Source organism: Bombus pyrosoma, linkage group LG15 (assembly GCF_014825855.1).
Source record: "Bombus pyrosoma isolate SC7728 linkage group LG15, ASM1482585v1, whole genome shotgun sequence".
NCBI classification, from domain to species: domain Eukaryota; kingdom Metazoa; phylum Arthropoda; class Insecta; order Hymenoptera; family Apidae; genus Bombus; species Bombus pyrosoma.
Genome location: NC_057784.1, coordinates 6676356 through 6704243, shown reverse-complemented (window position 1 = coordinate 6704243; position 27888 = coordinate 6676356). Strand labels below are relative to the sequence as shown.

Here is a 27888-nt window from a genome sequence, read left to right as displayed (position 1 = left end):
TGTCTTATATAACTAACAACAATTAACTTATCGAATTTGCTTCACGCACAATGTTTGTACAAACATATGCATGTATTTCCCACATCTCACATTTCATACTCCTTACTTCATTTCTCAATACTAACATCCGGCATCCAATATTCCCTATCTCATACTACTATTCCACCTCTTACATCCAGCATCCTTCATCACGACTTGCTTTCCACTTTCCAAATTTAAGTCTAATAATTCTACTCATTCAGATTAGACGATTTCCTGTGAATTTTGTGAGTAACGAATTTCATTTTGTGGGATAACAAATTAATTTTGTTTGTTGGAAAAACCGATTTCTTATGGATTTTGTTAGAAATTGGTGAGAAATGAATTTCATTTTATGGGCTGCATTTGTGGGAAAATGTCTTTTTATTATTTATGATGTTTTAGAGTATAAGATATGGGAAATGAATTTAGAAAAATTGGTAGTTTGATTTTGGATGTAGGGAAAAGGGCGTAGGATATGGAATGTAGGGAATACACGGAATGTGAGATATGGCTTAATAAATATTGGACGTAGGATGTGGAGAAATACCTACGAAAAATATACTGCAACATACTGAATATGGAAATATGAGATGTAAATTGAGATATGCGCTGTAGAAATTAAAATGGAAGATATTCCATATAGAAGTGGAAATACGAAATAAATAAATAAATATATAAATATATATATATATATATATATATATATATTTATATATATATTTATTTATATATATATATATAAATATATATATATATATATATATATATATTCATTAGTTTTAATATTTAATAAGTATATGATTTCCTATATGAGTGTTACGTGAATAATTCGAAAATAACAGATCAAATTCAACAAAATGTTAGAAGCAAAAAGTAATCGACGAGGATGGGATTCGAACCCACGCGTGCAGAGCACATTGGATTAGCAGTCCAACGCCTTAACCTCTCGGCCACCTCGTCCGCTTGATGTAGGTGAAAAAATATTCTTGCAACAGGGGTGATCATCTTGCAGGGGTTACTAATCTCTTGAAAAATTGGGCTTTACTCGTCAATAGTAACTGCTATCATATATATTTTAACAATCTTTGATAACCTTCAGAACATTAAGAACATTTTAATAATTTCAAGATACATTACACATTAATTTTTTAATATATTATTACTTAAGGCAAAAATTCTAAAATATTAGGATATGCTTATAATGTTAGTATTTGTATAGAAATATATATACCATATAGTATTAATCTATGTATAAGCTACGTAGAAAGCTAAAGATACTGCAAGTAGTGATAAGACAAGATAAGGGGTAGTTCAATAAAAAGATCGTTTTTGTAGTGATTAAGCAAAAACAGAAAATCTAGGAATATTGTTCGATTACAAATTATTGTAACCACATAATTCTCAACAATGTTATTTGATAAATGAATATTTTTACATGGAAAAAATTAAACAATTGTTTTATTATTTACCCGTAACTAAATTCCTAATCCTATTCCTATCAATTTCATTCTAGAAATAAATAGTTTGGCAAATTTTTAGGCTCACTTCTGAAAAGAATTTCTTAAGACTGACATTACCACAAGTACGAGGAAACTTGTTGACTTTCCATTTTCAACCAAACAAACAAACCAATGTTTGCAAACAATCATTGAAAACATAAATAAACAAACATCAAAATTGTAAATGAACAAAATGAAAAACCAGAGTTTGCAAACAAATCCAAGATTAAAAATTGGCGAGCCAACAAAATTCTTGTCGCTCGAAGTTTTCGGAAATTTCGTAAATAAATAAACCAATGTTTAGAAACGAAGCTTGAAAGCATAAATAAACAAATTCATATTTGTAAGCGAAGCAGGAAATAATTAAATAATTTCTTGAAAACTCAAAATCGATGTAAGAAGCGATTCTGTAGTTTGCAATTGAAACACCGTATGTTTCATTACAAATTGTTACTTCTTAGCAACGGAAACAAAATTCTTCCACAGAATGTATCGTTCATTCAGTTGAATTCGGACGTTCATCCTGTGAACATTCGTCTCGCCTATCTTTCTCTCCACCGATTACCGATAATTCGCCACAATGGTAATTATTTCTTTAATTTTGTCGTCTACGTATAAGAAAATATTCCAATAATTACCTGTAAGAATATATAAAATTTAACATTTTAAGGTCCCCAAATTTATACAAAATAATTATATAATTTATACAAAAAGATTTACATTTACTAGAAAGCAAACTCTAAATTATTCAATCTGCTCATTATTAATTTATGTTAATAATTTACATCATATATAATAACAGCGCGTGCGTTACTAAATATTAATAATTAATTTGTATATGTTAATAACGTGATATTATAATTATAAAACTGATACGAAAGAAAAATAATTTTTAAAGGATAAATTTATCTAATTTTTCAGCGTGAAGTACTGTCGGTCCACATTGGCCAAGGCGGCGTCCAAATGGGCAATGCTTGCTGGGAATTGTATTGTCTGGAACATGGCATACAACCTGATGGCATGCTTCCGCCTCAGAGTTGTTCTAGCGACGAGGGTTTTCAAACTTTCTTCAGCGAGACCGGCGGTGGAAAATATGTTCCACGAGCTGTATTTCTGGACCTTGAGCCCACAGTCATTGGTAGGTTTAATTTAAATAACATAAACCTTATTTAAAAATTTCTCTGGGCAAATCATCTTATAGTTCTTTATCGTGTCATAGTTTATTCTAACCTAATCACAAGGAATAAATAAATATTACGTATTCAGGATATTACAATATATATATATATATGTAATTCGCATAATATATGTATTATAAAATATTATATATTATTTGAAGAAAATATGAAAGTAAAAGAAACTGTAATTTCAAGTATATACAATCATTCTTTGCTGTATATAAAGTTTGAACGTAGAGACACACTACTCTCAATCATATTATTTGCTATAAGCTTCTCTGTAAACATAATACAATAGACATATTTTATACGATATATCATAAACAGACCGCGGATTTTTATGAATTTATGGGAAACTCGAAGATACAAAAATGCACAGAATGCGCATGGAAGAACCGTATAAAATAAACAATTTTCTAAATTATACTTACAAACTTACGAACTTACATAAATATTCGCAGTCTGATTATAAAATATGATACATGTCATAAGAATCTAAGAAAGTGACAAAAATCTCGATTTTCAACATCCCCAAACGTTCTACATTTTAGACGAAGTTCGGACAGGAACCTACCATCAGCTATTTCACCCCGAGCAGCTAATTTCCGGTAAAGAGGACGCGGCGAACAATTACGCTCGAGGACACTATACTCTGGGAAAGGAAATTATCGACCTGGTTCTGGACAGAATTCGCAAGATCGCCGATATGTGCACCGGTCTCCAAGGATTCCTAATTTTCCACGCATTCGGTGGTGGTACCGGTTCAGGATTCACCAGCCTTCTAATGGAGCGCCTCTCCATGGACTATGGCAAGAAAGCTAAACTCGAGTTCGCCATTTACCCCTCTCCACAAATTTCCACCGCGGTGGTAGAACCTTACAACGCCATCTTAACTACGCACACGACGCTAGAACACTCGGACTGTGCGTTTCTTGTCGATAACGAGGCGATCTACGATATCTGCAGGCGAAACTTAGATATAGAAAGACCAACCTATACGAATTTGAATAGATTAATTGGACAAATAGTATCTTCTATCACGGCTTCTTTGAGGTTCGATGGAGCGCTGAACGTGGATCTAATGGAGTTCCAAACGAATTTGGTCCCGTATCCCAGGATTCATTTTCCTTTAGCTACATATGCGCCGATTGTTTCGATTGAAAAAGCTTATCACGAGCAATTGACGGTGATGGAGTTAACGTCGTCCTGTTTCGAACCTGCAATGCAAATGGTCAAATGCAATCCACAGAGAGGAAAATATATGGCGTGCTGCTTATTATATAGAGGTGATGTGGTCCCGAAAGATGTAAACGCGTCTATTGCGACTATTAAGACGAAGAGGGCGATACAGTTCGTCGATTGGTGCCCCACTGGTTTTAAGGTAGAAGGATTTTATTTTAGTAGTGAAAGAACTTGTGCTTTATGAGATTTACAATCGTTTTTATTCGAAATGTCCTGAACTGATACCATAGATGGAAAAATAGAAATGTATTTCGAGGAAAAGTAGATAATTAAAGACGTAAATTTGATTTTTTAGGTAGGGATTAATTACCAACCACCAACAGTAGTTCCTGGAGGAGATCTCGCCAAAGTACAACGAGCTATGGCATTGCTTGCAAACACTACTGCAATCGCCGAGGCATGGACCAGACTAAATAGAAAATTTGATCTCATGTTCGGCAAACGTGCATTTGTTCATTGGTAAATTATATATGACCATGATACAAAGATGAATTAGGAAAAGAAAAAATTCCTCCATTACTTGAGTGCTTTACTCTCGACTAGAAATATTTTGTTTAATGAAGTATCAATTTATGTTTCAAAATTAAATTTTAAATTTTCAAATATAGGTACGTGGCAGAGAGTATGGACGAAAGTGAATTTAACGAAGCCAGAGAAGATCTGGCCGCTTTAGAAAAAGATTACGAAGAAGTTGGCATGGACTCGACGGACGCTGGCGAAGGTGAAGATGAAAACTAAATGGACCACATGTTCCTGTCAGAAAACCATCTTTTTACGCAGGAATATTTTAGGAGAACGACCAATTCCCGCATCTATTTTGTATAAGCTGTACACTGTTTTCGCCGATTTTGTTTGTACTTGTCATTGTTTTAATAGATAGCATTATTTTTAATGTACATATACACATTTGTAAACTTTTATATTGTAAATAAAGGTTTATTTTTTTCTAAATTCTTCCATCTTCGTTTAATACTAAACTTTACAAGATATAATTGAATAATATATGATAAAATCTCTTTCAACATTTTTTTTTTATCTATTCCACATAAATCAACTACTTTAGACTATTACGTTTCATTAATAATTTACTATCGATAGAATTATTCCACTGATTGGCCTAACTTGACTAAACTGTCTGCCCTTGAAATAATTCAGATATTCTTATAAAGAAGAGGATGGAGGAAGACACAAAAATTCATAGATATTACAGGCTTTTTATTGTGTAGGACAGCACGCGGCTACACGAATTATATTACATATGTATAAATTCGTAATCGACAGCTTTACAGTTACAGAGAACTTTTATCGCACATAGAATCATCTTTCAATCTCGAGGGGAGGGACAAGGGTGACATCTTTTCTTCTATTTTTTTCCATTTTCTTTCTTTCCAAACCACGACGTAACGGACAGTACACTCGGTGTTAATAACATGATATGAAAACGCGCTTCGAAACGTTTCCATTGCAGGCAACGCACGCTTCGAAATTGCTTTTCTTCTTTCTTTTTTCTTTTGTGCGCATTCTCGCCGAGTGGTACAAGACAAACTCAATAATAATATAATCAATAATAATAAACCTAATAGTAATATCGATAATAGAAATAATAATAAAAAAATAATGATAAAATATAAAAGAAGATCTAGACGAGTGTCCTCGCGTGACAATCGAGAAAAGGAAATCCCAATTTGCTGGTCGAGTACGTCTATTATATAAAAAGAAGAAAAGAAAAAGATACGTTTGCGATGAAAAAAACGGCGAAGGATGATGAATGTAGGGGAACGCGAGAAGAACCACAACGACGATGATGAAAAATAAAAAACATCGATCGATCGGTACACCGACATACAATGATAATACATCACGACGACAATGACCCGGTGGCATCAACGAGAGCGTCTGTTCATTCGATTCTTAGGATAATAATCAATATATAATATTTATCTATAATATCCTTCATCGACAAAGAAAAAGATACCATCGATCGTTTTTTACATTTCATAGGTTCACACGTTCAATGGCGGAACTTTCTTATTTTCTTCTTCTAGATTTTCTGGTAAAACACGAAACAGGAAGAGCAAATATTGAACGACGTTTCGCTTGTGACACCTTTCATCGAAGTCAAACGCGATCACGACTATTATGATTCTATCGTAAATAGAGTATCCTAATAAAAAGATTCTCGTTGCGCGTGTCACGTGACTTGGTATGCTTTTGCTCGACACGCGCCATATATTAGCAAATTCTTTCTTTTAAAACTTTGTATTTTATAAAATTTCTGTTCATTTTCTCTCATTCACATACAAATACACCTACGCGATCCTTTCATACTTTTTTATCTCTCTCTCTCTCTCTCTCTCTCTCTTCTTTTCTTCTTCTTTCTTTTTCTCTCTCCCTCTCATACTCTGACCGCTTTTCTTTATCTTTTAGATAACCATCTTTTTTCTTTCTCTCCTTAATTCAAATACAATTATCATCATCATTATCATCATCATTTATCTCATCATTTCTTTTTTGGATTGGCAGGCAAGTTAAAGCTGCCGCTCGCTGGACTAGAGATTTCACTACTCTTTATTGCGCATCCGTTGTCCGACGACAATATTCTTCTTTCTCTCCTTGTGTCTCTTTCTTTCTCATTGTCGTTTGGCTCTCGCATCTCCGGGAACGGCTAGGAACCGCAATCCCAATTTACGTGATGTGACCTCTCTCATCTCTTCCTAACTCTTTACGATATCTCTGTCTTAAGCTTTCTTTTCATCTTTCATTCTCTCTCTCTCTCTCTCTCTCTCTCTCTCTCTCTCTCTCCAGCGAATGTTTCTTTTTATTATTCTTTATTTCATTTTAAATATATATGATCATGAGCATTTCTTCGCCAGGCGAACAATTTGCCCTCATCGACAAATACGTTTGTCAGGGGAAGAGCCGCTCGACGCTAATCATTACTTTTCGCCGGATTTTTCGATATCACGCTGTGAATAATCGTTGAACGAGCAACCACAATTCCCTTTTAACTGAACGCATTAAGGACTAATTCTTGCGATTTGTGATACGTTTGTTTTAAACTTGAGCAACAAAAATTGGAGATTAAAATTAGGTAGCTTAAAAAATAATTAACTTGGTTCTTTTAATTTTGTAGAGACTAGACTGGTAAAGTGGCAGTTGTGTTTCTGTATATTTCATATAAGAAGTATTTAAGTACCTACATCTATAAAACATATTACACGAATGTCCAGTGTCTTGAACGCAACTCAATATACATAATTGTTTCTTACAATGAAACACATAACCAGTGTTTGATTATTGCGGATACAACTCAGGCATAAAGTATAATACTTCATGTAGTCTTGCCCAATTCCAAACATTAAATAATATAAAATTTTTCCAATAAATAAATTCCCTCAAAAATTAAAGCAATCTCTTATTTCCTACAATTCTTAATTCTCCTAAAAACAGCAAAGAGTTAACATCTAATTTCCATTCAAACGCATCACAAACACGGTTTAAGTTCGAGTACTATCAAGAACCAAATTTCAGGAACCAGAAGATCAAAGACAGGTATACCGATATGATAAATAGCGTAATAATTGTGTTGCTCGTCACTTTACCCTCACAAACGTTTGAAACGCCATGATAATCGTGAGCTGGGCTCAACGGAGCGAAGGCGTAGAGCAAGGATTATTACCGGAAACGAATCGAACGGATCGGGAGACGAACTTCTGGCCAGGGCGATCTCTGTCGATCGATAGGAGGAAGCTCAGACGAGCAACGCGAGTCACACGACGCGAGATGCCGACTGTCGGTAAAATGTCTATAAGGCACGGCCTCGAGGACGCTCGTCTCTCGTCGTCGTTAGGATTTCGTTCTTTTTTTACTTGATTTTTTGCGTCCGTGGGCCGAGTGGAAGAGAGAAACGTCGCCGTCTTCGGCTTCGTCTCGCTGCTGTACGAAAATAAAGCGCTCACATGGAGAGGATGATCCTCGTGTACTCGACAGACCGTGCAACAAAATCGTTATCGTTCCACGGCCAGTCGACTCGATATTTCGTTCGCGTCGAAGAAACGCGAACTCGTAGGGGCAGTAATTACTCGTCCAGGCAAATTACAATCGCAAAATGCACGTTCCAATCGCTGGACGATGATTAGAATGATCGAACGAGACGCTACGAAATTCTATAAATCGCTTTTAGTCCATAACAAATGAGAGACTCGATGGCCGAGAAAGGTTAGGTCCAGATAATCGAAACTTAATTGTTTGGCTTAGTTAAGTGTATACGAATGTTTTAAGGATTCGAAGTTCTTGGGATTCGATCGTCTGCTTGGCTATCGAGCACCTCAAATAATTCCATTTTAGTCGTCAACACTGATAAAAGCCTCTAAACATTGTCCCTTAGAACGCTATGCAATCTAATGTATAGTAACTTCGCTTGTACTTTTGTCGTCAATAAAGTTAGGAATATAACGTGGAGATCTGCGGTTAAAGATATGTTTAGCGTCTCGCTGGACCGCTCCTTCTGATGAATAATTTTTATACAAATGATTCTTGGCCTTCGTTGCCCTGATTTTTGGCGTTTAGAGGTTTTGGAACTTGTACTGTATGATTTCGGGAAACTAACATTGTAACTTCATCGTTTAGATGAACTCTAATTCTTTTTCTTTAATCTTGTGTAATGCAACTGACTCAATGTATAAATTGTTTCTCGCTATAATACTAGGCAAGGTTTCTATGATGTCAGATAACAAAGTTAATATCAAATATAGCACGAAGGATTATTTTTCATAAAGATTCTACGATATTAAAAGAGCAGCGAAATTATAATCCAAAAGAACATTATTTACACTCGAAAACCTCAACCCTCGCAATTAGTCCAATTAAACGTAGATTCTGGATAAAAAACATGTCGCTACGATCTGCACATTGCAACTGCCAGAGACGAGTATACATTGTTTCTTCGTGTAGCATTTAGGGGCGCGCGAATTCGGTAGAAAACGGTAATGCTAAGTTCTAAAACGTATCAAAAACCATCGTCCATCTAAGGCTGGCTGCGTGGAGGACTGCGTGCGAGTTCGTATTGAAACGTACGCAGAGCGGGGGAGGAATCATACGTGTCGCGTTGTTTCTTTGGTAATACGTACGACGTTTATACGTAGTAGTCAGTTATACACACACCACAGTTATTTATGGTCGCTCGAACCGCTAACAACTTCAAAGTTATACATTACATATCCAGGCGTTATTGTCGAAAGTAACAAACGAGGAAAGAGACGCGATTATGACGCGATCGTTCCAACTTTGCGAGAGCAAATTAAAAAACGAAGGAGTAAAACGAATAACATAAAAACCCAGATAAGGTTGTGAAAGCGACGTAAATTCTAACTTACACGCGCCCTACGGCGCCTGCCTTAATAATCACACGAGCTTATTTTACTTCATTGTTAAATAAAATAAAATTGAATCGGTCTCGACTGATCCAGATGGCGCTCTTTTTGGAGACGATGGTCTGATCTGTTCACAGCGATAAAAAATAATGATACCCATCGTTAGGGTGACTTTTCTCCATATAAGAATAACGTGACGACCACTATTGTCGTTGTAGAATCGTGATAATAATATTACTAGTCGTACAAATAAAAATAATAACTAAAGGCTGAGAATAGTAGCAGCAGTAAGTGGTAATGATAGTAACGGTAGCGATAATATATATACTATATATAATGTCGATTGTGAAAATATCTAAGATCAATGTTACTCTCTTTCTTTCTTAGTTTCTTCATTCACTCGTTCCTTCGTCTTTCATACGTTCACTCATTCCTTTTGTTCTCTGCCAAGCTCGAAGGCGTACACAGAATCTTTATGTCACTCGTTTGCAACCGAATACGATAGTTCAACGACACTGTGCGAATCTCATTGACGTTACAAGGACAGCAAAACCGCCGATGAACCAGAACCTCCCAGTCTTTAGGGTTCAACGAAGATACTTCACGCGTTCTCGTCTCACAATCCTATATCAATTTGGTGGTAATAAACGCGATGGATCTCATTCTTTCATCTGATTTATCATTTCCACGTCATCTTCACTGCTTTTTTAAAGTTCTAAGATCCTGAGAATCTCGTAACAACAAAACTACTCATCACCAAATAGGACCAAATTTGCAGAAGAACGAGCAGAAGAACAATTGGATGCTTCTACGAACTTGTTACCGAAGATATAATTTATCCTGAGCATAAATATAGTTTCTCCACAGACGAGAACTCCAAAATATCGTATGCGATGAACTGTACGACAATGGCGGCGGTTGTTTGCTCCAAGAGAAAACGAATCAACGCGACTTGGTCGGGCATCAGCCCCTGGAACCGTTCCTTCCGCGGAGTGGCCGTGCCGTCGTTCAGGATCTATAGATACGGATCACATCCCTAATGGTCGCTCTACAGAGTGGGCAATGTCCGCCACCTTTGCCGCACCACTGTTGGATAGCGCAAGGATAGCACATACACATGTGACCGCACATGTACAGCACACTATCGATGCTTCTTTCATAGCAGACCGAGCACTCGTTTGGCTGTCCAGGCGTAGGTTGGAGGCCTTCGCTCCATTGCTGCAGGTGGGAAGACGCCTGAGAGGTAAGAGTACCGTCAAGACTCTGGTAATTCACTGGCTCCACATACGTAGAGGAGCCTGTACTGGCCATGGTGCCTGTCAAAGGCGGTGAGGACTGTCTGGAAGATCCAGGATGTGACGTGGACGCCGTAGACGCCGTGGACGACGAAGCAGTGACAGCAGGAGGATGCGCGTGTTGACTCCTATGCCCAGCGGAGGCGTAAGTAGGCTGTGGCGTTGACGAGGACGGTGTAACATAACCAGTCTGAGGAGGAAGATTCACCACCAGTACGGTGCCTCCGCCAATGGCTGGTTTGAACTGAACCATCTCGGAAAATCTAGACAGTTCTGTAGCTGCGTTACTGTGGTTGCAGTGCTGCTGTTGTTGTTGTTGCTGTTGCTGCTGTTGTAAGATGGTAGCTGGCGATGGATTGCTTTGGCGCTGTCGCGGTGGCGATGTGGGCCTCTCAGCCAGCATCCTGACTCGTTGCGTGCTACCGTACACATCGAAGAACGCCCACAACTGAAGACTTTGGTCCACGTGCATCACTACGTTCGGTGGTCCGCCATTCTTACTCATTTGAACTTCGCCAAAGTGAGTTACCGTGAAGGCTATCTCGTCACCAGGTTGAGGGCTGGATGCCACATCCTTGGAGACTACCCAATATTCTGGACGATCCAGTAGTAGATCACTGTCGTCGGGTAGATCTTCGGCGGTTAGCCGAGCTGGGTCGCAAGAAGTCAGACCTAGAGCCAAAGCACCCACGTACATAGGCTCTGTAGCGAGGATCTGCACGACCAATCGCTCCCCCAGTAGCAGTGGCTGGCTCGTAAACGCATAGCCGTGACAGAATTCCGTGTCGGTCCGCGTCGCCACGCACTGCTGGTTACTGAAGCGGATGTTTCTACCTCGGGTCCTGGAAAATGAAGGAACCAAGAATCCATTAGAGGATGGTCTACTGCGGAACGGTAGCCACGTTGGAAATGTCAGTTTAAAGCAAGCTGACGTTACCTTGATGTTTAATGTCGAAAGATTAGGATGTGGAGGAGAGATGTCTTGGTGTAGATTTGAAGTCATTTATTATGTAGGTAGGTGAAGCTTTTACGTGGCGAGCATGATAGAAGATCTTGTAGTTAAGTGAGGGGAAGTTTAAATTAATTCTAAGAATATGCATATTAAGTTTCGAAATCTTAATTAGTTGTAGCAATGAGATAATATCATGAGAGATAAGTTGAAAGAGTTATGGATTGAATTGAGAAATTTGCACTATGTATACTTTTATAAATTGATCATGTTAAATCAATATTCAGGATTTGATAATTTATAGAAATTCACAGAATACTTAAAAATTTCGTTTAGAGCATATTTATATGAGGGAAACAATTAAAGTGTACATAATTTCAACGCGAAGTACATTGAATTTTCCAAAAAGGCCTTGTTAGTATTCACCCATTGTAAGGCCACACGGAACAGACGTAACACGCGATGGTAATCGACGCGAGTTAGAGAACAAATAACACCGGAAGACCATTCTAACAGTACAATGTGGCTACGAACGAATCGATAGCAGCCTATGGGATTCTTACACTCTTGTATCGTGCTAATTCAATTCTTGTCACGATTCTTATAATTTAAATTATCTGAAAGCTTCAGAACAGAACTGGTACAAACATTCTACTCAACCATATTTTGCTTTAGGTGAGATAGAACATTGACCTATCGATCTCTTCCTGAAGTTTCTTTTTTATGCCAACAACGTATAAAGAACTATCAAATCGTGAATATCTTCATCTATGTTCAGCACTGTCTCGTTATATATTACTCTACACTAGGATAAAATAGAACCTATTAATCTCTTCTTGAACCCTATTTCTTACACCAACTATAAAGCCGTGTCTTCACCGAAGCAACAACGGCCAACCTTTCGTTACTCTTTCATGTTTCTTGATAAAGTCGTCAGTGTGGATAAACAAGAGCCGACAAAACAGCTCTTCGTTTTTGGTGCTTCAGTGGAGATTCGGTTTAGAGTTGCAAAGTTTGTAAAAAGCTTCATTTGCGATCATCACAGTTTCTAACCACCATTATGTTCAAAAGGGTTAAAGCTCGATCTTATGATCATGGTGCTCGGTGAGAAGATGCTTTTGATGCGATTACGAGACAAAGGGATTCCCGAAGATACTCACAAGTGGAAGGGTAACGGCGTGAAGATGACACCGGCAGGCTGAAACCTGAGTCCAGGTAGCTCGACGTCGGGCTCATGATGGATCGAAATACCCTGCATGGATGGAACGATGATCCTCTCGACGTCTCTGCTCGCGTTGCTCGCGTCGTCCATGGCCGAGTGCCTGCTGTGCTGCGCGTTATCCTCGTTGCTATGCTCGGTGCCTCTCCTGATGTTGTTAAAATGTTGTCTGTTAGGATCGACAAACTCGATGGCGGTGCTGTTGCCATAGACATCGATGATAGCCCACAATGGACCTCGTGTCTCGATACCGCTGAAGAATACGCCCTTTTCCTCGCCATTCACACCGAAGTGCACGTCCCCAGCGGACGTGACGTAATAGAAGAGCACCGTGTCCCTTTCGGCGAACCTCTCGGCCATGGCCTTCGCCCAGTAACCGGGTTTGTTCGTCAAGTCGGGACAGGCGTACCTTGGAAGGCCATTTCGCAGGTTGATCGGGTCGTTGCTGGTGAAACCGAAGCGGATCACGCCGCTCCAATTATCCGAGATCTCGAGGAATTTAACACAGATCTGAAAAAAGAAAAAAAAAAGATTGGTTAGAATAAAACGAACTTCAAATCGACTCAGCGGGAAATTATCTTAGCTTTCATAATCCAAAGATTAATTACAAATTTCACGCTGGATATTAAATGGTCTTATTGTTATACCTTGGGGGATTGTCATTGATCCTAATGGAGTCGTGATATGAAGAAAGGAGTGGTTGTTAATGACGTTACGACGATAGGTTGTGATATGTGGTAGTTAATATTATGGTATGAAAAGAGGTGGTTTTTAATAATATTATATTAACAGATTATAATAATAATAATCCTACATCGGAGATTGAGTCATTGAGAAATTAATGCCATTTTGGATTAATGGAACTATTACGATCTTTAAGATTTTAGTATTTAATCAAGTCTCGTTATTTTACCGAGAGCTTCTGTATTTAATGACTGTAATGTAATGTACTGATTATGAATGAAGATGATAATGATAGAAAAACTACGTTTCGAATTGTGAGGAATTCTGTGATGTAGAAATGTTTGTGGGCATTTGTGATTAATCGTAACACTTCTCACTCAACTCTAATAAGAACGTTTCACAATTTCAATTTATCAATTTCCGACAAACGCATATAAGATTTCGCGCAATTATCGTTTAACTCCTTTTACGTACTTTGGAAATGCTTCACTCATTGAGCAACGAGATCAACCGGAATTCAGGTTGGCAATTAAAACATTTGGAGTCCTACAATTTCTTTCAAATTACTAACATTCTATCGGAAGTCGATAGCTCACGACGAGCTCACTAAATCACTGGCCTACAAATTGATCATGAGAATCCTTTTAATAGGTCGTAACTACCTGAACCTTCTGTTCCTAGAATTCTTATGGGACGAACTTTCCGATCTTATCAAGTAAATACAACAGTTCTTCTCCTAGCTTTCAAATTATTCTCCAGCTCTAAATTATTTTCGTTATTCTCGAAGGAATATTCCCGTTTTTACGCAATTCGTAGTGTTCAATCACGGGATTTCGTGTACGACAAGACTCTTTTTCACTACCAAGTTCGGCCACGTTATGTCACGAGGCTGAACGTGACGAAAATCTTAAAGGCGATAGTTAACAGAGGAGAACAGTTACGAAATATCGAGTTCGCGCCGATGTTCTTTTTCCTAGAACCGAATGTCTTTGCTGATGGCTTTGCCTTTTAAACGATTTACGTTTAAACCTCTAACTTCGCGGTTTACGATTCTCTATTACGACCGACGAAACCAGGAAACCGATGAAATAGATCTGCTCGAAGCGTTTCGGAGAAAACGCATACAATAGAGAAATTTCATAAATACTTTCGATTTTTATGCGATTTTACAGACAGAGTTCCTCGTACGTTATAATCAATATTGTTAGATAAGAATGGAAAGGAAGAAATATACTATTGATGATTGACTTAATTGCGTTAATTCTGTCGAGTGACGCAAAGGCGCGTGATTATGATTTCTCTCCTAGTAATTTAAGATATAATTTCTAAGACTAGTGCACCTACGCAAATACCTTAGAATGATTCCATCATTTCTATCGACTTTCAAATTCTCGACGAATGTTGCTGGCGAACATATTACATATATTTCTTGGATTATAAATAACAAAATTAAGCCATTCAATTCGCCGGAACTCTTTCACTCAAAACGAGATTTAAATTTAATCAAAACAGATCTATACAGAAACAATGTTTGCAGTGTTAATTTAATTTTCTCGATTCGAATCTAATCAAAACGAGTCGAAAATTAATTGCTGCAATTTATAAAACACACATACATAGAGGTAACTCTATAAATTCGTCACTGGATATTTACCGAATATCGAAAAATTAATATTTGGCGAAGATCTCGAAAATAAACACAACACTTGTGATATTTGCTAGATATCACACAGAGATAGATATCAAGTTAAGATAACTCACATTCCAAAGCTCTATGTACATATACTTAAAAAAAAAAAAAAAGGTAAAAGTCGTATTAGAAATTATTGTTCTCATTCAACAAACGCATGTCATATTTCTTTTAGGAAAACTCAATTTCGATTCTAATTATAGTTTTAGTTCTTTAAACTGATGATTAGATTAATTACAAATTATACATAAGGTTTCAATATCTTGCACATAACACGATATCATAGCAACAAGCAATTAACGCTATCGAAACAAGCACCAATAGGAGCGCATGACAAGAGGTTGAGATTGAAACAAATCGCACAAGACTCGCGAGACAAATCGAATCGTTTATCAAGCGATGGTGGAAATTCGATATTCCAAGGCGTTTAGTGAAATCCACGAGAAGCCTTCGAACGGCTCGCCCACGCTCTCCTCCACAACGTAACTTCGTACCCGTTGCCACGCGCTTCCATTCCGAATCAATGAACTCGAATCAGCTGGACAACTTTGCGTATAGAAGATCCTGTTCAGTCAAGAAATAACAATTGACCCAAAAACGCAATTCGAATTTTTTTCTTTGAATACAATTTTTTTACCAACTCATATATTATTCTAGTACTGTCTAAATATTACTTCAAAAAAGTGTGTAAACCTTCAACCCTCGGTAATTAGTCCTTATTACATTAATATTCCTAATTGGCTCCTCTGTTTTCATATAGTTTTTTACCAACTCGCATGTTCCCTTGGAACTGTTCAAACATTACTTCAGATAAGTGCTTGAGCTTTCAACCCCCAATAAATGGCTTCCATTATATTTTCACCCTTAATTGGTTCCTGGCACTTTTCCAGACGTTACAGATTACGAATGAGACACTGTATATTTAGCTATTTCTCATGTCTGATACAGATCTGATACAATCTAATCTAATTTTAACTCATTGCCATTCGTTTTTATTTCAACTCTGAGAAAGCAAATCTATCGAATAACAACATAATCGTATTCTAAAGAAAAAATTGGAGAAGGAAAACAAATAATAACCTCGACTTCCCCTCTACGTTTTAACATTACAAAAGGTCCTCAAAAGATCTAACACATGTAAAGTTTAAAACAAAAACCTATTTTTTAACATGGAGAAAATCTCCATAAACGCACAACGCTCATTTTTCTGAAGTAACATTTAACCCTTTGCGGTTAGCATAGTTTTCTAGTGGCACTACTAATTAGCAAAAAAGCAAATGTACTTTTAATTAATTTACAAACAAAGTTACCACAGATCACATTTTCTACTATTGCGTTTCTATTTTAATTTAATGTATTCGTATCGGCTGAGAAGCGAACTGGATTTTACTAAATAATCTCGAGAAAAAAATCTAAATCGACTTAATCTAAAGCTAAATTATCAGCCCACGTGAAATGACTCGGCCATTCTTCAGGGTCAGTCGCTCGTTAAGTTCGATAGACGCATGCAGAAAATGCAAATGACGAAAGCCGTCGAGCGGAACAACAGTCACCCGATTCTCACAATTAACCGTCGCCCTGGTGTATACGATTTACGGGCAGAGAACGAGGAAACGCGGGAAAAACGGTGTTTTCCACCGTGGGGAAATATCTGCGGCTCGAATCGATTAATTGCATCGACCTCGCTGAGACTTGTTATTACACGTGTTGGTTGACTTCGACAGTGTGTTTCCTGAGAATGTTGCACTCGTGTTGGTATAATTGCGGATTTGATGATTGATGAGCTTTTTTCAGTGAGATTTGAACGAAGAATGATGTATAACTTTGACTAATTCTCCGGTTACATTGTTTTGTGAAATTGATGGATTAGTACTATCTTTTAGATTAAGAAAATTAGATTAAAACTGGTTGATTTTGTTAATTGTTACGACAAATATATTGAGATCGTCGGTAAATACGTACATAATTAATTATGCGTGAAATTATAGTCAAGGAAATAAATATTCAAGAGTACGTTAATAGAACTTGTTCCCAATGATCTATTTATAAATTGTCCACTTTACAATAACTCTTTTTTGTTAGACATTTTTCAAAATTTTAATTACTTAAACATATTAATACCGAATAATTTGGTAAGTAAATCGAGCGAATGGTGACAATTTTTAGTGGAATTTACCTTTTCGCCAACCCGGACGGGTCGTGCGCTGAATGTGATGCCCCTGCAGAAGCTTTCGTATCTTCTGGCGATGGTACCGCCATTGCAGAGTCTGATATTCTCACCATGAACCTGATGGAACGTCAGTGGCGGTAGATTGTTGGTGCCTGCACTGGATGATCTTGGTGCTGTAACAATAAATAAATAGCACACGTTAATCTATATTCGAAGATCTTCTAATTCTACGTAATTTGATAATTTGATTTAATAATTTCACACGTATTAAATTTAATAAACTTCATAATCAAAGACAATAAAAGGAACCTTGAATTACTTAGATACACATATTTTACTCTTTACGAATTCTTAAGGTACGCCATAAAAATATAACATATCCTTTTAAAACTAACTAGAAGGACTTGGTGTGTTTAAATCTTATCAAAACAAAAGCTGAACCTAAAGAAAATTTCATCAAAAGAATTCAACAGTTTCACCTATTATATCATCAGAACATATCATTATATAACTCTATAATTGGCTATAATTGACCCTCACAAAAGGCACACGAAAATGAAAGGAGTGTTTATGGATGAAGACCCACGAGCTTTCCTCCAGGAACTCAAAGGGTTCCGCTAAAGAATAGTCCACAGGTCAATCGACATCTATGAAATAAGATTTAAGTCAAATTACACGATTTCCCAACGGAACCATTATAAAAATAATAATACATCAGAATGAGCCTCAATTTTCGTCGACTTCTGCCCACGCGTATTTCCGAAGATCCTCAATTATCGTAAGTATCGAAACTTGTAAGAGGAAAACGTTATAAGAAGTGGAAAATTCCTTCGAGTCAGTCTCTTTGCACGAAACAAAAGCGGCCAAGGAAAGTGATGGAGATACATAGATAGTTGTATAATGAATAGAGGTAGAGAACAGATGGAATTCGATCGAGAAACTGAAATGCAAAACCACCTCTCGTGGCAGCTCGAGCGTTTCCACTTCGGTATTTCATAACTCCGACTCGGTGATCCGGAATGCGAGAGTTCTGACAGGATATTCCCAGGCTACGTCCAGGATATTCCCAGCCCACAACTGGAAACGTCGCCATTCCCAATGGTCCATGCGAAATCAAGGATCGATCGGTTTTATCCGCGATCACAGAACAAATTTTTAATTTCTGATTTTTACATGTGATTTCTAATTTACGCATGGGCGTCGATAATTGGACAAATTTCTAATCTGTCCTCTGCTGGTGGTCGATAGGAAAATTTGAAGACTTGCCTGTGTCTGAACTGATTGGGTTTAGTTTAGAGCATAGGCAAGAGTTGGCAACTTTTATACATTTCTTTCCGACTTTGGTAAATTTAGAAGCAAATTTTAAACAGAAATATGTCCAAAAACTGTAAATTTAAAGATTTGCCAGTGTCTGAGAATTTTGTGATTTGGTAGAAATTTTTTCTCAAATTGCTAAGTTAATTTAATGCTTGATATCGTAATTTTCTGATGTAATTGCAATATTGTTTCTTGGAACCTTATTTTTTATAGGAACAATTAAGTTAATATATCAGTTTAAGCTTGGAGAAACTTGAGAAGAAGTGATAGCATTCGATAAGATTATTAACCATTTTATATTTCTATCAAATACAATTAATTATATATGTGGACCTTTTTGGCTCCGATTATGCTAATTCAACAAGGCAATGCAATGTTGAAGCTTGAAAGGAAGCGATAAGACTCGATCAGTACAGTTCTGTATGTAAATTTAAGATAGCGGTTTATCTATTTCGTTCATGGTGCAACTAATTAAAGCTGACGCAACTTAAACAGAAGATATAAGTTCAATTAACGTATACATAAAGGGAGTTTAGAGCACGATGTGTTATGTTACTACACGACACACTATAATACCGATAAGCAGAGATCTAAGTAATTTTCCAGCTATAATTCTAATTGGAGCTAGGCAATTTTAACGAATTAACAATCATTCTCCACTACTAAACCAAATTGGACTTCATATATGGAAAAATAAGTCACTCTATTCTCATCACCAAAAAATGTCACAAAGTTTTTCTCGTGTAAAGCTAATCTGCTCGATAAATATAATCAAAACCAAAATCAAGATATTAAAAGATGGACCAACGAAGTACCACTTGTTTGCTCGTGCAACTAAAATATTTAAAAATGAACCAGCGGAGGATCACGATTTTTATAAACCAAATAAGATACAAAAAGAAATCAACCAGCAAAAAATCACAATTTTAATGAATCAACTAAGATACAAAAAAAAAAAAAATGAGCAAAAGATTTCAACGAAAAAAAAAAAAATCGAAAAATCACGGGATTAACATGGACCACAACCGTCACGAACGACAGTCCAGTTCCAACTGACTATCGATATGCGCAGGGAGGCGGTGTGTATCGCAGTCGACATCGTACGTGCGCCACGCACCGGAAACCACACGCTACTCAAGCGGAAGCAGCCGCGGCACAAGGAGTAAGGAGCATCGGCCGATACGCTTTCTCCGGGAGCGGATGCGCGCCGAAAAGTGCCGTTAACAATAACCGGCAACAGGAAGCGTGCGCCACTCCTCGACTTTTGCGGGCTTCCGTCATTTCCCATACACATCAACGTTGGTAGGACTGTTGGTTCGAGTGCAGATTTTCTCAGCTACAAGAATAACCGCGACGGTTCTATCGTCGCCATTTCTCTGGATTACGTTGAGAGCTGACTATCATTGGAAAAGGAAATGCACTTCTTCCGGTTTAGTTTGTATCTTTCTCGTTCTTTTACTTTTATGATGAAATTTTACGCTTAAGCTTCGAAATTTTAAGCTTCGTCAAACTCGAAGCGATATATTAGTTTCATTTCACTACTTTTGAAATTGTTGAAGAAATGATTATTAGGATAATTATCGTAATTTATATTATTGTATTCGTAAACTTCATTTTGTGAAGATGGAATTAGGAAACTGTTGAGGGATCGTAAGAAATAATGGCGAGTGTATTGCAGATCGAAATAAACTTTAAATATTCTTTTTATCGTTGCACAGATAAAGATACAAAGAATCGTATGAACTGACTTGGCAACATTTAATCGCCTGACACAATTTCTCTCTTTAATTGTTATATTAACGGTATTGTTTCTCTTTTAGGAGTAACTGGAACTTCTTGCGGAACGTCCTAAAGAAGAACGTGTATGTTTTCAAAATTCCAGATTATCATATTTGAAATTAGATATTTGCTATTCCTCACTTAACTACAATTTCCACAAGTCTCAAAAAGCAGATACCTGACAAAATATCACAGTACTTCTACTGGAAAGCAAAACTATCGAAAATTGATTTGAAGTTGAATTCTTCAAGCGCGAACCACATTCCCTTATAACAATCAATTCCAATATTCCGTAAATCAGTTAAAGTTCTTGATATTAGAAGCACAAAGTCGTGAAAATATGAAATTCAAAATAAATTCCAGCATTCTATACTTGTACACTAACGTGACTCATCTGTACGACTTTATCGGTCACCAGGGAGTACAGAAAAATGCTACAAATACTCAGCAAGAAGTTGCACGGTGGCATTAATTCGCTAACGAACCGAAACTGCGGTCCCTGTTTTCCGATCGATCCAGTCGGTCACGATTCATGGATCACCGGCAAAAATAACACACGGACGGATGCCGGTTTCTCACGGTCTGACTAAGGCGCGTGTTATGAACCAGTCGACCACTCGATTGTAATTTCTAATTCGTTCGTCACCCCAGCGCGAACGCTTTCGCTTCTTTTTCATTCGAGATACCGTTAGCTCGTAACGCGCCACTTTTCTACGATTCAAAGGGAATCCACGGCCGATAATCGACTTCGATCAGTAGAAACGATCGCGTGCAGCCCTTCCAACGATCGTTCTGCTTTTTCTTTCGGCATTTCAGTGCGCGAGAAATTATGAAAGATTACGTCCTCGCGGAGTGAAGTGATATATAATTCGGTTTTGGTTTTGGTGGGAATGAGGAGAAAGATTCTTATTGACAGACTTATTGAGAGGTTTAATTTACTGGTTACTCTGTACGTTTCTTTCGCTGAGCTTTTTTGAGTTTGTTGGCTTTTTATGCGAGGAATACTGGGTGTTGGGTTGTTGGGATTGCTTCGTGAAGTTTCAAGAGATCGAGGCTAAGATTGGAGGCTGCTGCCTGGTAATTGAGAGTGTCGATGCCTGGAGGATGCAGTTTTTGCTGGTAATTGGTTGTAATTTGAAAACTCCAGGCGTCGTGGCTTTGATCTTTGTCAAAGAGTTGCGGAGGTAGCTTTAGAACAGACTCGGTTTAATAGTTATTTAAGTTAAAGAATTACTTGGAGAATTCGAGGTGTGATATTTATATTGAAATATTGGAAATCTCTCGCCAAATCTTTATTATCTTTGTTGGTAAATTTCAAGGTACGCTTTTGACAACTTTTAATTTGTTTCCATAGTGGAATATTTAGAAATTAATTGTAAGTTTGTAAATTTCGGCTGAGTATAGCTGAATACTATGTAATAGAGACAAAAATATTAGATCTTTTGCATGAACATAGAGCGTACTCGTACCTGTATAAAAAAGGGAACTGAATAATTTGTTTCCGGTTAATTAAAAGTCTATTGTTTCATTCATTCGTAGACTATCTCACGATTCCTTTATTTCACAGCTCTCTATCAATCTATATGCTATCTGAACAATGAGACACCGTTAATATCGAGGATGTATTTATGATCAATAAAACCATATTTCTTTGAAAAGAATGTCTCCTTCTGTACCAGAAGAACCGGAAGAATCTTTGATGCAATTTGCAAGATAGTGTTGCCAAAGATACCCTAGAAAAGATATAGTGGTCCGCACACTATAACTACCTTTAAAACTCGCCTTTTCTTAGTTCAAACCCGAGTAACTTTTTCTTTTTAATTTTACGAGGAATAAGAATCAATTGTCTTCCCAACAAATTTCCAATCCACCCAGAAAACATCCACATCCACGCTGAGGTGTCCAACCTCTCCCAATCCAATCTCGCCAATCCATCACCCATTCGAAACCCGAGCAACACCAGGCACACGCAGCTCTATTGCTGAAAAAGATATCGTGCAAAGTACAAGCAGCCCTTATTCATCTTAAACTCACCACCTCAACAACCCGTAGCTAATACACATAATAAATAAAAGAGATAACGATTTAAGAAAGCAATAGAAAAATAAAACAATAGAAAATATACTGTCCTGAGTGCCCCTCCCCATTTCAGAATCGTTCAAGCGCCAAACTCGTGTCTACCTTTTATTGTACACCATATTGCTCGAGTAAATCCAGGCTAGACATCGTGTTCCATTCGCAGTGACCATCCTTCAGGATCGAAGAAGCGGCGATTACCAGGGTCTAAATGAAATCACAGTTGCTTCGGCGGCACAACGAACGAGAACGACGATGAGACGCAACGGTACACGTCGCCGGATTCCCACGCTGAATAGTGGACTGCGTCAAGGAAATCGCGCCGAGGAAACACGGCTCGGTGTGGATAATCGTCCAGGACTCGGCAACGGCCGCGTGTCCCGTTCAAATCGCAGAGCGTTTCCCGCGTGAAATCGAGCGATCGTCGCGCGCCAACTGTCGTCCATCCGCCGGAATTGAATCATTGTACAGTGAGACCAGGTGAGACCTTCGTGCTGGGTGGTAACGACCATGATGACGCACAGATGAATAAATCTTTCTCTCTCTCTTTCTCTTATTAGAACTTTTCTTGCTATTGTTGGGGGAAGTCGAAGATGAGGAAGATGCTGGATGTTTCGTAGAACATGTAACAGCTGCGTTAAAGTAGGTGATACAAATTTTCAATCGAAAATAACCATGGCGATTATTTGGAGAAGATGATTGGAAACGTTCAAGTCGAAGGATGAAGAATGAAGGAATGGAGTTAGAATTTGAAGAAGGCATCTAGTATAATTTTGAGCGAATCTTTCACCGTTATCGGTTTCCATCGATGCATTTTTATTATGTTTCCTCGGTTACGTTCCTCTTTCATCTGATGTATTTATGAAGTCTTCCGTTGTATTAATCAATTGTATGTGCATATCGCCTGATCGCCATATGTATTGTATGATTCTTCCTGTTTCGAGGCAGCAAGAATCTTAAGTCACTTTTACATGACGCAATATCTCGTTTCACTGATAGTGTCAATGACATTTCAGTGTAATTATGAGAATGAATAATTCATTTTATATGAGATACTTTTTATATACAAACACAAACGTGTTTAATATTGCTTCAACAATCTTACAACATCAAAAAATTATTAAAATATCCAGAATCCAGCTGAAAAAGAATTTCCCACCAAATCTTGGATATACTTGGAAACTGAATGATACTGATAAATGAAGGAATAAATTCCTCTTCAAAATACATCTGTTACTAAAAATTGCAAATGAAGAATCTCAGAGAGATATGTGTAAGAAAATTATATCAAACAAGCAAATTAACAGAACAAAGAAGAGCACGTGATTAGCTATAATTAAATAAAAAGGAGTTTGATCTTCGTGAAAAGATGCGTCTCGGTAGCAACTAGCGAGTATACGCTTTGAAAGCTGGTAAATCGATCTTGAAACGGATCATCGATCAACTAGACTCGTGCAGCAGACGCTTTTACGATTGCGGCGGGGTCATAGTCGATCATCGCGAATCTGGCCCCTTGACCTCGACCCTATCGATCCCCGATGATCGACGCGGGAACGTGAACACTGTTAATAAGCGTCACATGTACGCCTGGTAACACATATGATCGTATAACTGCGGAGCAAATCTGATATAAGGGAGATCGATGATCCTACGATGCCCGACAAAGGAGATTTTTTAATTGTTTAACGAGATTTAGTGTCTGATAATTAGCGATAACGTGTTTCATTGTTCAGTTATAATAGGAGTAATATCTTAGCCGAGTTTGCTACATTACAAATTGTAATATATGTAAATTAATGTGTATTTATGTTAATTCATTGATGTATACATCAACGTGTATTTATATTAATTTATTAATATATGCATTAACGTGGATTTAGATTAATTTATTGATGTATGCATTAAGGCGTTGTTTTGCAACAAGTGCTTCGAATTCAATATTAGTTTGAAAATGAAATTTCGTACTTTTGTCTTAGAATTACAAGAATTTGTATAGAATGCGGTTGATGCATTATATGGGTGGATAGTATTTTCTAAGATTGCGATGTTTTTCGATAAACGACTCAGGGGAATGAAGAAAGCCATCTCTATCTTGTGGTCTGAGACCGTAGCACGGGTTAACCGCAGTCCCATACAATTAACATCTACTTAACATGTAAACCACTGTATCCTGTTTTCTTAATCGGCGTACAAGATCAGACTGTCATTCTCGTTGATACGAAATCGAAAGCACCTGTGTATACCGATAGCTTCGAATGATTATTAATTTGTTTTCTATCTTAATTAATCCAACATTTTATGCTATTAAAGTTCCCATACACTATCTAATTAATTAAAGTATCATTTAAATTATCATTTAAGATTATCCAATGAATATTTTATGATAAGTAATTCTAATACTAATTCTTTGATTTACATTTATATTTGCTCCAAGAAATTCTCGACTGGTTAAAGATACGCTATAATCTAAATTATAGGATTGCTAGAAATAAAAGGAGTAACAAAATTCTATTATCATAATTCTAATTTTGGGAAAAGGTCAATCAGATTTTATCCACTAAAAGAACCCACAATTACGCTGAATCTCCTCCGTACGTTGCAATTCTCGGCAAACCATAGATAATAGTACCAACTTGACAGCGAAGCTTGTAAAGAAACAAGCCACCGTGAACAAAGTAAAATCATTGTGATCACGCTCGATCGTTGATGCAACGAGGCCACTACCCTTCTGCGCCCGATTTTCGCGAATCCCAAAGCTTCGTGACCCTGACAAATTACGATTCTCGCGGGCTGGTCGCAATAAAACCCGACCAATTTTTCCCTGTTCTCCTTCAGGCATGTTCAGTCTTGGATGAAATTGAGCTGCGTTCTGGAACCGGTTGGTGCGAGTTGGACGAATCGAATCGATGATTCTAGATACACGTGCGATTCTTCGAGAAATCAGAACGAGCCCGAGGTGAATTCCCATGTGGTCGAATATATTGGTTGAAGAATATGATTAGGCTTTCTTCGTTCTGCCGGAGAGCTTTTGGAAAATCTTCGAGAAGCAGGTTTTGACCGGAGGATCGCAGAATTTCAAAAGAATTGGAGAAGTAAGCTTTATTGGAGATGTTTTCGTGTATTTGAAAAGGACTGATTGCCAGCTGATAGAGTTTGTTTAGTATGGAGAGAGATTTAATAAAAGAGTTCAGTGCAAGAGTGGTACAAATGCATTTTTCCCAAAAATTATATAAATAAAGAAAAGCTACAAATTTTTGTGAACAGATTTAGCGAACACAGAGATTTCTATACGAATGTCGAACTTTACAATTCTTTGAAGTTAAAGATTTTGTCACCTTTCCTCTGAATTATTGTGGAAAATAATATTTTTAAAACTGTAGATCCTGATTTTTCCCAACTATTTGATATTGCATAAGCTTGAAAAACTACCAAATATAATAACGAAGAAGTATGTATAATAAGCCTCATCATACTTGTAACATCTTGCATCGGGAAAAGAAGTGCTGAAATAGCTAAAAGTCAATTATTATGTACAGGAATTGTTTTCTTCCTTAAAGGATGATATACTTTTTAAGGAAGTCCTGGAAGAAAATCTTGAAAAATAACATTGGTAAGCGCAGAACTTTCAGAATAAAAATAATGATACGAGAAGCGATGACCACAAGATCACCTGTCGCTGAATTAACGGTACAGCCGGGAAAGAAAGCGTTTGGCAGGTGAAAGTGAGCAAGAAAGCATAACAAAGATACGCTTAGCCGTCTGTTGATTTAGTGGACTATAATTAATGTCCGACGATGAAACGAACGAAAGATATACTTTACTTTGATCCGATTCTCGTTCTCGAGAATGTTCCAGTGATCTACCACCATTCCACCAACAATTAACATAAAATCTTGCTATCGATTGTCGATGTTTTTCATGAAATAATTGATCCACGTTCGAATTGAAAATAAAAGTATATCAAGTAATTCGATTACTCTACTTGTTACAAAAACTGTAACATTGAGAAGGATAATTAACAGATTGTAACTTATAAGTTCTTACACGAATTAAAACTCCTGTACCAAATTCGTTCCAAATATTAGCGAACATGATCAAACAACTTTCCACGAAACCAGACTGGTCAAGTACACATTTACATTTAATAATCGTCCTTTAGAACGCGTTTACAAGTCGCTGGACCATCGTTTGCGTGCAACAACGCGTTCAGCGGATTTAATCGCGAGCGCGTTTCGCCAGTATCGACCGATAGCTCGCGTAAATCGCGAGTCAATGAGAGTCTACGCTAGTAATTGGTCTATGCCCGCGCCTATGTTGCCATTCGCCGGTTCATCTCGTGGGAAACTCGTGACACACATTTGCACGGAAGTGTACCTCTTGTGGATCCTTGCATCTGACGCGTACTCCTCGCGCGTATTCAAAGATCCTGCGATATTCGATCGAGAAAACTCGATGCTACCGAACGACTACGCCTCTTCACTATTTCAAGTTTGACTACTATTTTCCTTTCTTTCTTTTTGTGTGAGCATTTCAAGTACCAGCCTTATTGATTATTTGGAATGTTGCCTGCAGTGATTATTTCAAACGTTATCTGATGACCATGTGTTTGTGATTGTGACACGTAAGAAGATACTATAGTGAATAAATCATTATATAAATTGCGAATAAATCATTGTAAATTATTACTATAATGAATAATAAATTGCAGATGCTCATACATTTAAGGAGTTTGTGAGGTGTTTGCACATTAAAGATGTATTTTTCAAGATGATTAAGAGGGTCACTATGAACAGTTCTGTTCAAATTAAACGGACAGAAGCGAAGAAGTTTGTAACATCTGTGTGATACCACATAAAGAAGAATTGAACATACACAAGGAATGAATGTAAAAATCACGTAGAAAACGATCTTCTAAGTATCTTAGTGTATATCTCAAATACCAAATATGAAATTTCTGCATCAATTTAATTTCTTTAGTTGTGCTCGCAAAAATATTACACGCACATTCACGGTTTAATAAGAAATAAATTTCCTTTTGTTTAAAAAAATTGCAGTTTATCGTTGTATTTAATTGCCTTAAAATACATAGCAAATATTATGATAGAATCCGCCGAAGCGCCGAATGTTCTAATTTGTGGCTTCAAACTACAACTCAAGCTTCCAGCCGAGCGACGATCGATCGAAAACGTTTCGTTTCTAATATACAGACGTTCTAACAGCAATGCCAAGCTAGAATACCACGTTACACGCCACTACACCTACCATTATCACCGGTGCCAAAGTGAAAGTAATTTGTTACATAGGGAGTTGGAGCGCCGATGTAACAATGCCCGACCGCCTCCGCGATGTGAACGCGATGTCCTTTGCACGATGTAAATAAACGGAGCCTTGACCGAG

The 27888-nt window shown here is 37.4% G+C and overlaps 2 protein-coding genes, 1 long non-coding RNA gene and 1 other non-coding gene across 7 annotated transcripts in view; 1 reads left to right on the top strand and 3 right to left on the bottom strand.

Moving 5' to 3' along the window:
• Positions 1-777: 777 nt before the first annotated feature.
• On the bottom strand, positions 778-3402 carry LOC122576015. Its single transcript, XR_006319628.1, has 3 exons — positions 3273-3402; positions 2533-2750; positions 778-2158 (listed from the first exon to the last, which is right to left on the bottom strand). It is a non-coding gene; the product is annotated as an uncharacterized LOC122576015 (long non-coding RNA).
• Positions 900-981, bottom strand: Trnas-gcu. Its single transcript has one exon. It is a non-coding gene; the product is annotated as a tRNA-Ser (tRNA).
• LOC122576010 (tubulin alpha-1 chain-like) lies at positions 2227-7317 on the top strand. Its single transcript, XM_043745699.1, has 4 exons — positions 2227-2658; positions 3250-4079; positions 4236-4399; positions 4549-7317. The coding sequence occupies exons 1-4, from the start codon at positions 2484-2486 to the stop codon at positions 4676-4678; spliced, it is 1299 nt and encodes a 432-aa protein (XP_043601634.1). The 5' UTR covers positions 2227-2483; the 3' UTR covers positions 4679-7317.
• LOC122576009 (protein neuralized) overlaps positions 5135-27888 on the bottom strand; it is a 113542-nt gene continuing 90788 nt past the window's right edge. For 3 of the 4 annotated variants that reach the window (XM_043745698.1, XM_043745695.1, XM_043745697.1), the window contains 3 exons: positions 17326-17492; positions 12717-13285; positions 5135-11449 (listed from right to left, as the gene is read on the bottom strand). In XM_043745698.1, the coding sequence (XP_043601633.1) occupies positions 10321-11449; positions 12717-13285; positions 17326-17492 (1865 nt within the window). In that variant the 3' untranslated portion in view covers positions 5135-10320. Of the gene's footprint in view, positions 11450-12716; positions 13286-17325; positions 17493-18276; positions 19436-27888 lie in introns of those variants that run through there. The other variant, XM_043745696.1, reaches the window with a different exon arrangement.

Excerpts from the sequence above, each read along its gene's own strand:
- LOC122576010 (XM_043745699.1), top strand. The coding sequence starts at position 2,484 with ATGGGCAATGCTTGCTGGGAATTGTATTGTCTGGAACATGGCATACAA. Across the intron at positions 2,659-3,249 it reads CCTTGAGCCCACAGTCATTG|ACGAAGTTCGGACAGGAACC; the intron begins GTAGGTTTAATT and ends TCTACATTTTAG. Across the intron at positions 4,400-4,548 it reads AAACGTGCATTTGTTCATTG|GTACGTGGCAGAGAGTATGG; the intron begins GTAAATTATATA and ends TTTCAAATATAG.